This window comes from Pisolithus orientalis, assembly GCF_024613125.1.
Source record: "Pisolithus orientalis strain OTSU chromosome Unknown F5J12scaffold_10, whole genome shotgun sequence".
NCBI classification, from domain to species: domain Eukaryota; kingdom Fungi; phylum Basidiomycota; class Agaricomycetes; order Boletales; family Pisolithaceae; genus Pisolithus; species Pisolithus orientalis.
Genome location: NW_026260791.1, coordinates 494,223 through 510,276, shown reverse-complemented (window position 1 = coordinate 510,276; position 16,054 = coordinate 494,223). Strand labels below are relative to the sequence as shown.

The following is a 16,054-nucleotide window of genomic DNA, read 5'->3' as shown; positions in this document are numbered from 1 at the left end:
CAGCTGTTACGAGCACTCTATGGCCTTAAACAGGCCCCCAAGTCATGGTACTCTCATCTTTGGACTGTTTTCAAATCCCTGGGTTTCACTTGAAGCCAGGCCGACCATAGCCTCTTCTTTAAAGTCGAGAATGGCATACTCATTGTTGTTGCTGTCTATGTAGTTGACAAGCTAATACTCTCAAAGTGCCACACAACCATTGAGCGCATCAAGGCTCAGCTCTCACAGGAGTACAAGATGAAAGATCTGGGGGAGGCATGTTGGATTTTAGGAATGGAGATACTTCATGACCATGATAAAGGTATCATACAGCTCTCACAGAAGAGATATGTCGAGAGTATTCTCGAGTGCTTTGGAATGAGCAAGGGGTGAGCCATTGTGACCCCCATCAAGCCTAACCTAAAGCTCAAAAAACTAGAAATTCCAGAGGCTGACACCAAGTCATACCAGGGCACTCTCAGAGCCCTTATGTATGCAATGCTAGCAACAAGGCCCAACCTTGCCTTTACTGTAGGCATGTTGAGCCATCATGCTGCATGCCCTGGGCATGAACACTCTACTGTGCTAAAGTGCATTCTTCACTATCTGCGATGCACCCCTGATGTCTGTCTTACCTATAAGCAAGACTCAAATGCATGCATGATCAGGTATGTAGATGCAGATTGGGCAGCAGATATCAATGACTGCCACTCTGTTACTGGCTATACTTTCATCCTTTCTGGTGGAGTTGTTAGCTGGTCATCAAAAAAGCAATTGTCTGTTGCTCTCTCAAGTACAGAAGCTGAGTACATGGCTGCAGGTGCTGCCACAAAGGAAGCTATCTGGATTCGTACCCTAGTCCTCAAACTCAAGACTGTGCTGTCACATGAACCCACTCCCCTCCTCATTGACAATCAATCTGCTATCTCACTGGCTTGAAATGCAATGTTCCACAACCACACAAAACATATTGCGATCTGTCATCACTTCATATGAAAGAAGGTGGATTCTGGAGAAGTAGTCGTCAACTATGTGTCTACCAATGACCAGGTGGCTGATGTGCTGACTAAGGGTGTGTCTAGGGAGAAGCATGTTTGTTTCTCTGAAGCTATGGGTATTATTTTCTTTTAATTCCTTCTTGACTATACTCGTTGAAGGGGCATGTTGGAGTTTATCACTTTTACCTTAGTTGTGGTTCACCAAGCACAGCATTATGTAATCCAAAAGTGGACACTTAGCAGTTTATTTTTTTTCCTTACTGCACCTCAGCTTCAACCAACTTGAAGTCTGAGGTGGGACTCCTTCCATTCATTATATTGGAACACTTACTTACCTACCTACAGTATATTCCTCTCTATAGACTTGACAATCCTGCAGCTCGTCATCCTCCAAAAAAGGTGAGCCTTGCTATTGAAAGGTGCATCAACTTCGCTGTCAAGATCAATGGGCTGATCAGCACCATCTGCCCCACCCACATCCCAATGCTCCAAAATTACAGATTAGCTGGCACTAATGGTTCATCCAGGGGGGCCATACCTCTTCATCTTTTTTCAGCACTGGGGTATAAAGCCAAACAACCACATTCTCATGCCAGTGCTTCACCTTCACAGCATCAATGAGTGCCTCATAACCAGCTTCATCAGCAACTTTCTTTCATGGGGTGCCTTGTGCTTGATTCTCAAACTTCCATTTGAACTTCAAGACTGGAAGTGCTGACACTTGACAAGACAAGGCTTTTGCGACACGAGACTTGAAGGAGAAAAAAGCAGAAGTGGTATCACACTTGAAGGGTCCCTTGGAGGTGATTTTGGTCACCGAGACCTTTGTAGATTTCCCACCTGGTTTTCGAGAGTCCGGAGAGGTAGCCCACACTTGAACATAGACTGTGAACAGTCGTGGTTCGTCTACAGGTGCATCTATTGTTGAACAGTCTTCCTCTGCACTCAGATCTGCCTGAACTTTCGTTTTCTTTCGTTGCTTGGGTTCGCATTGTGCAGCTTTAGTTCTCTGGTTAACCACATGAGTAGCAGTAAACTGTGGTGGATTGCAGTAGTGCACACCTTTTTCGATGATTTCTGCAGTAATGATTCATCCTCTGAGCGTGAAATTGAGCTGCATTCAGGCTGCTTTTGCCCACACAAAGTTCTAAATGACATCAGGTTGAGGTTGATGAATGCAGTCCCAGAACCTTTTCCTTGATGGAAAGCAGTCAGTAATAATGCATAGATGAAAGTTATCAGTTACCATTTGACTCTTTGCTATCTGATTGCCACTGATCCTCTACCTCAACACCATCAGGCTCATCTGCAGCTCCAGCATCACTCATGGCTGTGAAGTCTTGCTCCTCACAGCTGCTCTCAGCACTGTCAGTTTGGCCAATCATGTTACAGTGGAATTCTTGTGCTTGAAGGGACTCAGCGTGTTGCAAAGTTCCATCCAGAATCTCGACCTGTGCTGTCGGCACTGGCTCTGAAACCATGGGTGTTGCGGAAAGCGGAAGAGCCAGAAGCTTGTCGACCTTGTCATCATCTGCTGGGGGAAGGTCTCGACGTCGGTTTATTTTGATTGTGAGTTTCTCTCGCTGCTGTTTGGCCATCGCTGGTAGTACGTAGACAAATGAAGGCGACGAAAGTGCACATTCCTACATTTCCATATCGGGCAAAGCTCACGACGCGCTCACAAATATTCTGTGATTGACATTATGTTCGCAAACCGCTGTAATGTAATAGGGTTACAGAGAACAAACTTGAAGTGTATGACGATGTGTGCACAGATAGTGGTGATTACGTAATGCTGTGAAAACCCACTCCAAAATTCGCCATTATCACTCAGCACTGGGTCAGATGGCAACAAGGACAAAACGTGCGGCCACTCAGATTCCTGATCTTCCACCTGAATTATGGGACCACATTTTCGATTTTGCAACTTATGTGCCCTATACACTAGTCCCTGAGATCTTCGAAAAATCAACCTTCATCGGACCCTGTTACAATCAACAATATCACCCTAAACTTCGGGCTGCCCTCGTTACGAAACGATACTTAGTTCGTGTATGCAGACGGTGGTGGCACATAGCCATCCGTCACCTCTACCGAGCCATTTATATTGGTAGAGCTCGATGTCTTTCTTCGCTTTGCGCCACGCTACAGAAATACGCGATAGGGAAGGGAACTGTAGCAGGAGCCGAACCTCTCGGACGGTGGACGCAGCGATTGGACGTTGTCATTCGTGATCATCTTACTCGTGCAGATACGGAAGCTGACTATTATTTGGCCGATATCATCAAGTGTCTGCCTAACATTGCCATTGTTTCGTTTGCAATGACGTTTATCCCTGGTAACGTTCTCCCAACACCGCTGTTTGGTATCGTCGATGCCTTGCGATACTCTGCATCTTCGATCCGCATCCTTGATTGGACAACACCCGCAAAGCCTGCGGTATCTGAACTCGTGGAGCTGTTGAAGAGCCTTCCTCGATTGCACACCTTCCATTGCCCTTACCTTTCGTGGGGGAATGAAAAATTCCCCACTTCTATCCTCTCCTCGGTCAACACACTCGCTCTTACCTTTGGACCTCCGTTAGCTGAAATCGACGCGGAGAACACGTCCATAAGTCTTCGGAAAATCATTCTTGATACGCGGTGGGATGTAGGTTTGTGGGAGGAGTTTATGGACATCTACGGGACATTCCTCACTTCGATCCATTTTGACTGCAACAACTTCACACGAAATCTCACTGACTACCTGGACATGGTGAATCGGCAGTGCCCAAATCTCCTCCAGATGACCATCTGTGTGGAAGAGTTCTCAAGCATATCCTTCGTTGATTCACCTCTTCCTTCCGTTGGATACCTGGGTCTCATGTCCCAAAAATTCCAAGAAACGAGATCCGGGTATCGAAAGCTGTTCTCGAGTCTTGCCATTCTCAATGCCGTGGTTCCCACACTTCGGGTGGTCCAACTTTTAGACTGCCATAATGTGCAGTGCCTTCTCACGAGGCACTCTCGAGTTGTCACCCGTGCTTTAGAGCATGAGCTTGCAGGAAGTAACTTCCGCATAGTAGACCACGAGGGGAATCTGTTATCAGGTGCGTGTAGGTTTTGGTCTTGTACTTCCTACTCACACCCATTAATTGCACAGACAGTCTCCCGGTCATGCAAAAAGCATGAAGGTACTTACCAGGAATGGAAAACGCACGTGACTTTTCTTATCGTGCTCTCTGTAGTCCGTTGGAGGTCTGAGCAAATGTGTAGTACCTTTTGCACATCCCTGCGGCTTATTCTCGGATTCAATTCCTTGTAGCTATCTTGTTCTCTTCGTCCATATGACGTGTTGACTGAAAAACAGTTACCTTGATGGCGGCGCAGTTGATGTTGAACATGGTAAGGAAGTCTATGCATATTTTGCACGGCCGAGAACAACCACGCGATCTCTATGCTTATCTAGTAACTGGTACTAGTGTTCAAGTTGAGCCCACCGGCAGAGATGTCTACAGAGTTCGGATGCAAAGCCTGTATTTCGCAACGAGATCAGTTCATGACACGTAGAAATTTTGCTCAGTGGTTGCACACAATGTCCCTGGTAATAGCAATCCTGACAGAACCAAGACAACTAGGCTTCTGACGTCAGTCAATCATACCAGCTACAAGAGAGAAGCCTGACTCCTCGACTTCTCAGTATGTTCCACACGGTTACTAGTGCATATCTGCGCCTATGGACTTTTGCAGGGAATCTTCTCAATTACATCACGTCAAGTCGTCTTTCAATTCAGATGGCTATCATTTCAGACAGCATATCAATGGAGTGGTTTGCAAGTGAGCCAGACTGTCCTCGGCAACCTAAGTCTAAGTAAGCGCATACTTTTTCGCTGGCGGGTTCTTTCCGGGTAGGGTCACAGCTTCGTGCAGACGCAGATAACTGAGCTCAACTAGTTTTTTTGCTATTCGAATATTTAAATTTGCGGACTTAATACCGGCTTCTTATGGTCTTTCCCTGGTATATTGTTTCACCTGCATCCATGAGGGTGACACCGCTGCATGTAGCACCTCAGCCTCTGTGGCATGAGCTGAGAAGGTAAAAGCATTTAATGCCCTCAATTATCTTAGGTACCGTATACAACATTAATGTGAAAATCATGACAGTCATTCGTATTGGGGGCTCGTACTACACCTGTGCTCTTATCAACGCTTCCTACTACCCCACCGACTTCGGTTGGAAAGGTCGAAGCTCAGAGAAAGCATAAAAGGCCGCCCTCCATAGGCAAAGAACTTCCCAATCCACATCTCGATTTTCCAACACAGGAATCTCACCCGCATCGTTAAAGTGGCTTCTCAGGAAAGCACCATAGACGCGAGCTCGAAACGTTGGAACATCTGTATGGGGATCTGTGCATTGTGGCTATTTTGGCTACCTCAGATAGTCGGAAAATCAGGAAAACAGTGTAGAGGGGTAATTGGGATTCGAGGACAACGACTAGGTCTGGCTGACAGGATGGGTTTGCGCTGTGCAAAAATTGTGCAGAAAACATTATGGAACGGTGCAGAATAAGAACCGTTTGTCGATGACTTTACCTACATAATAGGACATGGGCTTGTGGAATCCAGGGCCGTAACAGCGGCGCAGAAATTTTGGATACAAGACTAATCAGTGGTCTCTGTTCACCACGCACGGTGCGCCCGGCAGGCTTTAGACAACGTGCTAGGCTGCCATGGCTAAGGTGGTCATATCGTGTGACCTAGTCCGCGAATTGCAGTGACTATGTGATGGTAGTCTGAAGGTAATAGCGAAGAACACCGACAAGGGAGTGACTATGTATGTAATGCCATGCTTGCTTATGTAAATAATTCCCATTTTCTCTGGTTCAGCTTCCTAATAGGCTTTCTGAACTTACGCGCCCTACGTGCTAGTCCCTAAGATCTTTGAAAAATTCAAGCATCCTCGGACCCCCCTACAATTGAAAATATCACCCTGCACTTCAGGCTGCCCTCGTCACCAAACGGTACTTGGTTCGCGTGTGCAGGCAGTGGTAGCACGTGGCCATCCGCCGTCTCTACCGAGCCGTTTACATTGGAAAAGTGCGATGTCTTTCTTTGCTTTACACCATGCTGCTGAAATACTCGACAAGAAAGGTAACTGTGGCAGAAGCCGAACCTTTCGGACAGTGGACAACGGTTAGATGTTACTATTCGTGATCATCCTACCGGTGCAGATACAGAACCTGTTTGGTATCTGGTTGTAATCATCGAGTGTGTGCCTAATATTGAAATCGTTCGTTCGCAATATAGTCTACCCCTGACAATGTCCCACCGACGATGTCTAGTATGCTCAATGCTTTGCGATACTCTGTATCTTCGATACCTGTCCTTGACTGGACAACACTACCTCAAAACCTCCACGATACGAACTTGTGGAGTTGTTGGAGAGCCTTTCTCGATTGCACACCTTCCATTGTCCGTACCTGTCGTGGGATAGCGAATATTTCCCCATTTCTATCCTCTCCCCTGTCAACACACTCACACCTACATTTGGACCCCCGTTGGCTAAAATCTACGCGGAGAGCACGTCCATCAGTCTTTGGAAAGTCATTTTCGATACACGGTGGAGTCTAATTTCGTGGGAGAGCTTTATGCACGACTACGGAACATTCCTCACTTCGATTCATTTTGACCACATTAACTCCGCGCAGGATCTCAGTGACTATTTCGACATGGTGAATCGATGGTGTCTAAATCTCTAGATGACTATTCGTGTTGCTGTATTTTTGGGTATGCCCTTCGCTGATTCACTTTTCCCTCCCGTCGGATATCTGGGGCTCGTAGCCCGAGAATTCCAAGAAACCAGATCCCCCCATCGAAGGCCGTTCTTGAGTCTTGCCTTTCTCGCTGTCATGACGCCTGCACTTCAGGTGGTCCAGCTTTTGTGCCCCCGTAATGGGCAGCGCCTGCTCACCCACCGTCAAGTGATCACCCATGCTTTATCGCACGAGCTTGCAGGAAGTAAGTTCCGTGTAGTAGACCACGAAGGGAATCTATTGTCAGGTGCGTGTGTGCTTCGGCCTTGTACTTCTTACTCATTCCCGTCGTGCAGACAGGCCCAGGACCATGTGACGAACGAGTGTGAAGACGTCAGGAACGGAAGTGGCAGGGACTTCTCCACTTCTTTGGAACTTTGTATGCGTATGGTGGCGGGATCAAATCAGCACTTCTGGCCTATTTGTGCGGACACGAGGGAAGAACGAGAAAGTAGACGCGTTCGCTGATAACGTCTGATGAACGGCGCAGAAAACGACATTTTCCAGTCTTGAGCCACTGCGGGCACTTAACTTACATCTCCAAAAGGGGAGTGAGAAGAGTAGGTCAGAGTAAGTGCAATGATTCCATGTCTACATCAGTGATACATGAACATGTCCTTGTCATAGTTAAAAAGTCCGAGGCTGAACAGTAAGCAAGAAGATATCTAGTATCTGAAGGATGTAATGTCCGAAGGTGAAAGGCTAGTCCATCAGTCCACCTGAAGTCGATTATCCGTTAGCGCAGCATCACCTTAAGGGATGGGGTACGAACCAAAGAGCTACCACCACACTTCTTTGGCTCATGCGCTGATCCCACAGTAAGAGGCGTCCACTTGTGTCGACTGCACGTTAATTCTGCCAAGCTCGGAAGCCAGATTTCCTGTCAGCGTATTCATCGCAGCTTGCGCGATGTTAAACCCCTCTAGCGACACATCCACTGCGAGAATATAGATACTCGTGCTGCCGTATGTGACGTTGTAGCACGTCCCGCATCCAGGAGAGTCCCAGCCCGTAACGGTGTACACGCCCCCGACGTTGGGAAAGTTGGGCAGCTCTCCAAGCGTATTGTACCCCTTGGTTTCAAGTCCATATTCACCATCCGAGCAGGCTAGATTAGAGAGGAGTCCGGAGGAATTGTCGTACGCGGTATCGTAGGACAGAGTTTGTGTTGTTGTTTGGGAGAATGCAGGGAGAGCGAGCGCAAGCAAGGAGAAGATGGAGGATGCGAACTTCATTGTGGAGGTGAGTGGAGTATCTGAAGGGCACAATGCGAGTGCTTTGTGAGGGATTTGAAAGAAGCTGACCGAATGGTTTTGTCTGAGGACCACAAGCCACAGAAGCATCCTCCTTTATACGATTCAACTATCGGCGAAAGGCAGGTCAAAGAAGCCGTTCGGCAGGCATCGGGAGAATGTGACATTCACCCTGCCCCAGCGGGGATTCTCTTTGACACCGTGCCCATCAGAGCAGTGGACGCGGACAGTAGGCTAACGGAAAGCAACACAGCAACACAGGCCTGCCAAGTGTCAATTGTGATGCGGAAATGAAAGTAAACGTATTAAGGAATCAGGCCCAGTGCCGCGGCCTGCATCCGAAAGGCGAGTCGAGTGCATCGATGATCATGGTCCGTTACCCGCACGGGCTTGGGTCGATGTCAGTAAGCACACGTACTAGTTAGGCATGCATGCGGGTGCCCACGTGAACACTAGGTGACCCGAGCCTGTCGTCGCTCTTTCGTGGGGGAAGTTCGCGGTTAGCCCGAAAGGAATTCATTGGCGGGCATCTATGCCCTACTGCGGGAAGATAATTTTAAAGTCTAACGACAATTCAAGAGGGGTGTAGCAACTTATTTTCCTGCCAGATATAATACGCATTGCTTGATGGCCGGAGCCCGTGGCTGGGTAGAGGGCATAAGTTTTCATAGGAGTCCTCGAAGGAGTTCCAACGTGGCTGTCGAGTCATATCCGGCCATAGGTGCCCGCCGAATGAGCTCGGCGAGCAGCTTGGCTGTGTAACCAACACGACTGGGGCGGTAAACTCAAATCGATGAAATGACGACGCACCACATGCTAGGAGGCCTCATGTCCCCTGGTCTTCGCGCGATCACTTCCCATTCCCCAATTACCTGATCATGACACTTGAAGTGCCTAAACATGATTGATGTCGAATCACTGCCAGCTAGGATACACTGCCGGTCGGGCCGCTTGCACACAGTGGCATTGCCAAACAGTGCTCAGCTGCAATTGGCGAACAAGAAATGTTCAGCTCGGCTGGCACGGACATGAAACGTGTCAGTCTCCCGGTCATCTTACTCCGATCATACTGAGTGCTCCGAGACCACATGGACATCATAGCGGCTATCTTTACTATTGTAGCAACGCAGAGGCGTCCACGGCCAGAGTTCCGCTGCAAAGATACATATTCCATATAATTTTCGTACAGTGCAAAAATGACTGTGCATAATAAATGTGCCATCTAAAGGGAAGCGAGAGTACGAGGAATGATTGGTACATAATTGCATTACTGATGCATGTAGTGGAAGAGGCAGTTCGAGTTTCAGTATCCTGGTAGCATGGACTCCAAAGTCTGGAAAAGGGAGCCGACCGCACGGCACCTTGGGCGGGTAGACTAACAACCTCGGTAAGAACGGGACGGTAGAACGGCAATGAAGTGATACACCACCATTCACTGAAGGAAACCGCAGTACGCCGGGTCCACAGGCGTCGACTGCACGTCCACCCTCCCCAATTGGGTTGACTGTCCGTCTGTCAAGTAATCCATTGCTTGCTGTGCAACATTAAACCCCTCCAACGCGCTGTCTACGGCAAGGACAGAAATCGACTTGTCCTCGTAGGTGAGGTTGTAGCAAGTTTTACAAGCGGGTGAGTTCCAGCCCGTGACAGTATACGCCCCTCCGACGTATGGGAAGTTTGGAACCTGTCCGAGCGTTGAGTACCCTAGGGTTTCCAGTCCATTGGAGCCGTTGGAGCACGCTAGGTAATCAAGAGATTCAGAGGAGTCATCGTAAACCGGATCATAGGAGAGGGTTTGTGTTGTGGTTTGGCAGAGTACGTGGAGGGTAAAGGTGGATAGGAAAACGAGGATAGATGCGAGCTTCATTTCGAACGTAGGACGTGATGAGGATATGGGCTTTGAACAGTGCAGGTGGTCGAAATTTCTCCAAGGTGGCCTCCCTTATATGCCTAGGTATCGGTGAATATTTGGCTGAATGTAGGACCGTGTCTGAAGTAGTGAAGGGTAGTATTTCCGAATATACACCGTGCGTTCATGGTCAGCAGACTGACGGGGCGGGCCATAATGCTTTTTCCAGGCTTCACGACTTCCATCCGAGCGGAAGGAAAATCCAAACACAGTACCACAAGTAATGTTTTCGATACAATAGCTGGATGGATCGTTAAGCCACTCACCAGTCTAGTATCAGCTTTACTGTAAACGCTCGGACAGAACCACACCGCAATCCGCTCGAAGCTCTTGGCAGCTGGAGTTATCAACACAGGTATTTCCGTCCCCCTTTGAGAGGGCGAAACAGGGCCGTACACCAAAAATACTGGCCTCTTGCAGAAATGTGGCGAGAAGCATGGAATGTAACAAAAAGGCCCAAGGTTCCTGGATAAAAACTGCTCATCAGGTCAGCGCAAGCCGGAGTTGATGGTATCTAGAAGGTAGCACGACAAAATTGGCACAAGCGATGCTGATGGGTGGAGTGTCGGGGATTTAAACCTCTCCTGGTAGAAGTTGGTCCGATAGCTTGCCAGCATGAAACGCAAAAGCCAGAATTGTACTCCTGCGAACAATGCAGGAGGGACGAGACATCCGGACTATGAGGTATGTGTCCTTAACTCGTCGTTTGTCTGCCACAGGGATGAGGGGAGCAGAACTAATGGATTGTGTGAGCTGGCTACATAAAATCTATGTCGTTTCTAGTTGTAATTAGCATAAATAAATATAAGCTAAAGTCGTCATTCAGGATGTGCAATAGACAACAAAGACAAGAAGGCTGCCTCACTGTCATATGCGAGTTATATCTCGAACCCGAGCGAACGCATGCATTCGACATGCTTCTTAAGAACTTCAGCGCACTGACCCTGGTCTCCACCTTTCTCAAGGAAGCAAGCGTCACGAGCGGCCTTTGTTTCTGGGCATGCGCAGCATCTAGACAAAACTGGACATGTCTGGTCTGTAGCAAAGCAAAATGGCAGACGTACGGCTTGAGACCCTTCGGGTTAAGAGGGTTCATTTTGGGATTTGTAGGGTCATACTTCTCCGGAGCTGGAGCTGGCGGTGATGGTGACCACCAGGAGAAGAACTAATAAACGCTCAGAACTCTTCCTCGACGACGACCTCTGCGCTGACTTACACTGGAGAACATTGCTACAAGGTTTCTGCCAACCGTCGCCGGGTCATTTCGTACGTTGTTCTGTTCCTTGCTTATGTAAGGTGCCAGCAGGCTCTAGCGAATACCGTCACCTTACTCGGGACAACTCATACTTACCTTTTATCAGGGTTTTGTCTTTGGTGGGTCTCGTGGCGAAGCAGATCGACGATGGCTGCGCGAACGTCGCTGTTGTCCAAAATATTCTGCGCGCTGGCTTCAACCGTTCTATTGGCCAGTCATGTAGCAGGCCAGTCGTGTTCAAACTTTGGCACTGCATCCTCCTCCAGCTGCCTATGCCCTCCTGGATTTGGTGGTTCGAACTGCTCGGAACCCGCTTGTGGCGGTACTATCTTTGACGGTTCAAATCGCACTCTCGCGTCATCGACGTCAGGAGGTTTTCCTAACCTGACAGCCTCTGGCTGCTCTTGCTCTAGCGGGTGGACTGGTACTGGGTGCAATGTATGTACTACTTCGTCCGCGTGTCAAACAGCGTGGGCCGCTGTCAATGGCAATGCCAGCGCAAGTGCTGGGCTAGCTGCGGCGTCGGGCGTAAACGACACCCTAGTTTGTAATACACAACCAACGGTATATGCAGCCGGTGAGATAAGCTGCCAGGTCAACGTACGTTCATACTATTTGCCCTAATCAGATGTGATCGAGTCTCATGTCGTCTCAGAATCCTACCTTGCAATCACTCTTCCCGTTGCAATCTAATTTGAATATTCTCCGCACCTACAACAGTTCGCTCTCTCCCTTGCACAATACTTCTGGCACTCTTCTTTCTCCAAATGGATCTTCGGCAGCGTATGCCCAACTCTTCTACGCCGGCGTCGAACAATTCTCGTGTACCGCCTCCCCCTGTACGCAGTCGACCTCGGGTTCAACAGACACATGGACTTGCTCCAATCTGCAATGCGCTTGCTTCGAGGGCACCGCATTCTGTGGAGGTGTTCCGTCTCTGAGCCTCAATGGTACTATAAACGCACTCAGTGGCAGCCTCACAGTTTCTTGCAACGGCGATACATGTAATTTCCAACAGGAGGTTCTCAACGGTCTCTTCGGCTCAAGTGGGTTGGCTTTGCAAGGATGCGTTTTCGGGGAATGCGTCAGTCAGGCTGTGATAGATTCCTCCAACGCGAATTCAACCTCGACTGGAAGTAATTCTTCACAGCTAGGCGGAGGTGTCATTGCTGGTCTTGCTGTCGTGGGTGCCTTACTCGGAGCTGGCATCATCGCTGTCGTATGGGGATTGTTCCTCCAACGCGCTGCGCGCAACAAGCCATTCGATGGTGGTGCAGCAGGTGGTATCGGCGTTCGTTGGTCAGACGTCTCCTATTTCATACGACCATCGGGCACATTCAAAGGTTCAATATTCTCTCCCTCCGGACATGCTAATGGAGAAAAAACTATCCTGGACGGCGTTAGCGGAACTATTGGTCCAGGGATGTTGATGGCTGTCCTCGGTCCCAGCGGTGCGGGGAAGACGACGTTGGTAGAATTGATCGCTGGGAAACCCAAGTCGGGGCTATTCACAGGCTCCATAACATTCCCTCCTCTGCCTGCTGGTAAACGCCCTCGTGTAGCATTCGTACCGCAGACGGATGTGCTGCCTGCATTCTTGACGGTCCGGGAGGCTTTGATATTCGCAGCGTCTCTACGCCTACCAGAATCGCTATCGGAAGAAAGGAAGGCGGCTATTGTCGACGCTGTGATTGAAAAACTAGGTTTGGAAGGTGTTGCAGAAACTAGGATTGGCGCGACAGATGGATCAGGCCGTGGCATCAGTGGGGGTGAGGCACGCCGAGTGAGTATCGGGTTGGAGCTTGTCGGATGCCCTGATATTCTCGTGTGTGATGAGCCAACGAGTGGTTTGGACTCTGTAAGTGCGTGGCGCGTCGTTTCCGTGCTTAAGGAAGTTGCGAGAGGAGGAGGCGGGTTATTCGGTGCCATAGAAGGCGAAAAGAATAATAGTCGAGGTGTTGCGGTTATTTGCAGCGTCCATCAACCAAGGTACGTTTCGAATATCGGGCCGGCGCTTCGTCTTATTTTGACCATAGCTCGCGACTTTACCATGCTTTTGACTCCGTTATGCTCCTTTCACACGGACGTGCGTTATATTCAGGCCCCGGTGGACTTGCGCCTGCCCAACACTTCAAGGTTATTCGTGATGCAGAGGTTGCACAAGATAGTATTTCAGAGATGCCAGAGTACGAAGAAGGATACAACGTCGCGGATTACCTCCTTGAGATCGCAAGTGTTGCTCCAGTCGGACTTTTCTCCTCTTCACGCGTGATGGAAAGCACTGTTAATCAGTCGCAAGACTTGAGTGGTCCCAGCGCGAGTCCAACCGCTGACGAAAAGCCTGCTGGTGCAGCCGATGTAGAAGCTTTATCGAATCGCAGCAAGCCATCCCGAGGCGACTACGCTACAACGTTCCTCACCCAATTTCAGGTGTTATGCGGGCGAGAATGGAAGATAATACGGCGGTAAGTACACCTTGCAGGGACCTGTGCATGTTACTGAATTGCGCTGGGTAGAGACAAGACGTTGTTCCTTACCCATGTTACAATAGCCGCTATTTTAGGGGTATTCTGTGGTGCGTTGGTTGCGGAGGTTTCATTCAACAACTGAAATAGCGGCCATGGTACAGGTGGACTGTATTTCCACACTGGTATCACCATCGCAGGCTTCCAGTCTCGAGTGGGATGTCTATTCTTCCTGGTGAGAGCATGTCCTGTCGTATTTATTGACGGCGACTGACAGACCGTAGGGATCATTGACCGCATTTTCGTCGTTGAGTGCATTGTATAATGTCGTGGAAGTTCGTTCGTTATTCGTTCGCGAACGGTCCAATTCATACTACAGGTAAGACCTTGATGTTTCTCACCATTCTATTTTCTGATGCCCCCTGAACAGTCCGACCGCGTGGTTGTTATCCCGAATTTTGTTCGATGTTATACCATTGCGAGTCCTTCCGACTATCATTGTATCGACCATGTGAGTCGCTTGGCAACTTCATGTTACCCGATTTTACCGTTTGATTTCCAGTACATATTGGATGGCAGGCTTGTCTCCCGAAGCTTCCAGGTTCTTCAAGTTCCTCTTCATTCTCGTATTGTACACGCTCGCCATGACCCTCTGGGTAAGCTTTACCATGTTCGCTGTGACATCTGTCGATCTCACCATTATTGCAGAACTTCTTCCTTGCCACTTCTTTCCGCAACGGCGGGATTGCAATTTTGATATCCGCCCTTTCGGCATTATACCAGATGACATATGCTGGCTTCTTCGTGCACTTGACGTCCATTCCGCCGGTGTTGAGGTGGCTCCAATGGCTTTGCCCCCTCAAGGTTAGTATCCGTGGCAGGAAAATTTGTTGTACTTATCCCCACGATGTCAGTTTTGCCTGGAGGCCCTTTCCGTAAACGAAGTTGGATCTGGACTCACGATCCAAGATACCTTGCAAGGTGTCCCCATCAGCATATCTGCAGCAGTCATGATGCAAATAGTAAGCACGACTTCTATCTGCTTGACAAGCCGGATTTTCTGATTTTTGTTACAATAGCTGTTTGGTTTCGACCTCAGCAGCTACTATAGAGATGTGCTCGTTTTGTTTGCTTTCATCGCTGGTTTAGGTCTGCTTGTGATCGGCGTGGTTTGGTACAAGGTTAGGGAACAGCGTTAAACGTCTTACGCGTTCCTACCGTTCTCTTCATTGCTTTTACTTCTGTTTTTGGGCTGCATTGTGTATGAGACATTGCTTTGACGTCTTTCCTTCTTTTGTCCTCTCCCATGTCCTGTGACCGTATTGACGATGATTCCTGTGCTTACCCTGTTTACACCTATGTCTAATTGACAGTAGCCAATTTTCTTTCTTGTCTTTGTAGGCTACGGCTTGCTTGTCCACTCGTTTGTTATATTCTGCTACCTCAACTGTAGCCGATTAGAGTCAGAGTCCTATCGTTGATACACAGCCACTGCTCTTCCTGTGTAGAAACCAGAACCAACATGGCAGAGCACCCGACGTTGCCAACCCATGGACATTGCCGTGGGCTTGGTCAAACCAACGGAATCGAAGAAGCAAACAAACAATTCTTCAATAGTGCTGGAATCGCAGAACACTACTCCGAACGCCCCGGCGCGTTAGAGTGCGCACGGAGGTTGGTAGCTGCGATGCTCAAGCTGTATCATTTCGCCGAGGAGGAAACAACGGTTATGGATTTTGCTTGTGGAACTGGTAAGTCAGCCATATCGATGGTGCCTACTTGCACCACCCCACGCGTAGAACCTACATACCACGCACATGATATGTAGGTCTTATATCCAGGGAACTCGCACCACATGCCAAGTCCATCGTGGGCGTCGATATCAGCCAGAATATGGTTGATATGTATAATCTCAGCGTTTACAATCAGGGCATCTCTCCTGACGAGATGAGGGCCGTGTGCATACCAGCGATAAAGGAGGATGAAGAGCATCTGAAGGGGATGACCTTTGACGTTATTGTGGTGAGTGGAGGATGTTATGTTCCTATTGTGAATGCGGACATAGGCGTGATGATCGGCGTTTTAGTGCGCAAATGCTTACCATCACTTCGCGTCGATCGACAGTGTCACCAAGTCCTTAGTTTCGTACCTTAAACAGGGGGCCTCGCTCCTGGTCGCAGATTTAATCAAGAGTCAGTCATCTGAAGAGATCTTTCCTTCTAACGCCCACCACATCGTGCCCCACACGGGTGGCTTCACTGCTGAAGAAGTTCGGAATGCCTTCGAAGGTGCCGGACTTCATAATTTCAGCTTCACGAAAGCAACGAACGCAATGCCTAGACACGCGACGGAGTCGGTGACCTTCTTCGTTGCCCGGGGAGACAAATGAAAGGAGAGATGAACT

General features: G+C 48.9%; 7 protein-coding genes across 7 annotated transcripts; 3 read left to right on the top strand and 4 right to left on the bottom strand.

The window, feature by feature from the left end:
* Positions 1 to 1,632: 1,632 nt before the first annotated feature.
* F5J12DRAFT_934834 (uncharacterized protein) lies at positions 1,633 to 2,575 on the bottom strand (the record flags this gene model as incomplete). Its single annotated transcript, XM_051749597.1, has 3 exons — positions 1,633 to 1,986; positions 2,040 to 2,173; positions 2,224 to 2,575. The coding sequence occupies 3 exons, from the start codon at positions 2,573 to 2,575 to the stop codon at positions 1,633 to 1,635; spliced, it is 840 nt and encodes a 279-aa protein (XP_051601106.1).
* A 247-nt stretch (positions 2,576 to 2,822) lies between these two features.
* Positions 2,823 to 4,147, top strand: F5J12DRAFT_891610 (uncharacterized protein; the record flags this gene model as incomplete). Its single annotated transcript, XM_051747505.1, has 2 exons — positions 2,823 to 4,065; positions 4,119 to 4,147. The coding sequence occupies 2 exons, from the start codon at positions 2,823 to 2,825 to the stop codon at positions 4,145 to 4,147; spliced, it is 1,272 nt and encodes a 423-aa protein (XP_051601105.1).
* Positions 4,148 to 7,380: 3,233 nt separating this feature from the next.
* F5J12DRAFT_823917 (Cerato-platanin) lies at positions 7,381 to 8,087 on the bottom strand. Its single transcript, XM_051745420.1, has one exon. The coding sequence runs from the start codon at positions 8,001 to 8,003 to the stop codon at positions 7,569 to 7,571; it is 435 nt and encodes a 144-aa protein (XP_051601104.1). The 5' UTR covers positions 8,004 to 8,087; the 3' UTR covers positions 7,381 to 7,568.
* A 1,084-nt stretch (positions 8,088 to 9,171) lies between these two features.
* On the bottom strand, positions 9,172 to 10,188 carry F5J12DRAFT_823914 (Cerato-platanin). The gene is made up of 2 exons (XM_051745419.1): positions 9,451 to 10,188; positions 9,172 to 9,396 (listed from the first exon to the last, which is right to left on the bottom strand). Exon 1 carries the CDS (start codon positions 9,886 to 9,888, stop codon positions 9,454 to 9,456), a length of 435 nt encoding a protein of 144 aa, XP_051601103.1. The 5' UTR covers positions 9,889 to 10,188; the 3' UTR covers positions 9,172 to 9,396; positions 9,451 to 9,453.
* A 312-nt stretch (positions 10,189 to 10,500) lies between these two features.
* On the bottom strand, positions 10,501 to 11,314 carry F5J12DRAFT_823911 (COX17-domain-containing protein). Its single transcript, XM_051745418.1, has 5 exons — positions 11,293 to 11,314; positions 11,147 to 11,197; positions 10,995 to 11,095; positions 10,796 to 10,941; positions 10,501 to 10,739 (listed from the first exon to the last, which is right to left on the bottom strand). Exons 2-4 carry the CDS (start codon positions 11,156 to 11,158, stop codon positions 10,809 to 10,811), a joined length of 246 nt encoding a protein of 81 aa, XP_051601102.1. The 5' UTR covers positions 11,159 to 11,197; positions 11,293 to 11,314; the 3' UTR covers positions 10,501 to 10,739; positions 10,796 to 10,808.
* Positions 11,236 to 15,152, top strand: F5J12DRAFT_823907 (uncharacterized protein). The gene is made up of 11 exons (XM_051745417.1): positions 11,236 to 11,785; positions 11,841 to 13,174; positions 13,222 to 13,650; positions 13,702 to 13,760; positions 13,815 to 13,885; positions 13,935 to 14,029; positions 14,081 to 14,161; positions 14,213 to 14,306; positions 14,359 to 14,514; positions 14,565 to 14,672; positions 14,730 to 15,152. Exons 1-11 carry the CDS (start codon positions 11,333 to 11,335, stop codon positions 14,847 to 14,849), a joined length of 3,000 nt encoding a protein of 999 aa, XP_051601101.1. The 5' UTR covers positions 11,236 to 11,332; the 3' UTR covers positions 14,850 to 15,152.
* F5J12DRAFT_40758 (S-adenosyl-L-methionine-dependent methyltransferase) lies at positions 14,918 to 16,047 on the top strand. The gene is made up of 3 exons (XM_051739274.1): positions 14,918 to 15,401; positions 15,479 to 15,672; positions 15,737 to 16,047. Exons 1-3 carry the CDS (start codon positions 15,173 to 15,175, stop codon positions 16,037 to 16,039), a joined length of 726 nt encoding a protein of 241 aa, XP_051601100.1. The 5' UTR covers positions 14,918 to 15,172; the 3' UTR covers positions 16,040 to 16,047.
* The last annotated feature ends 7 nt before the right edge of the window (positions 16,048 to 16,054 follow it).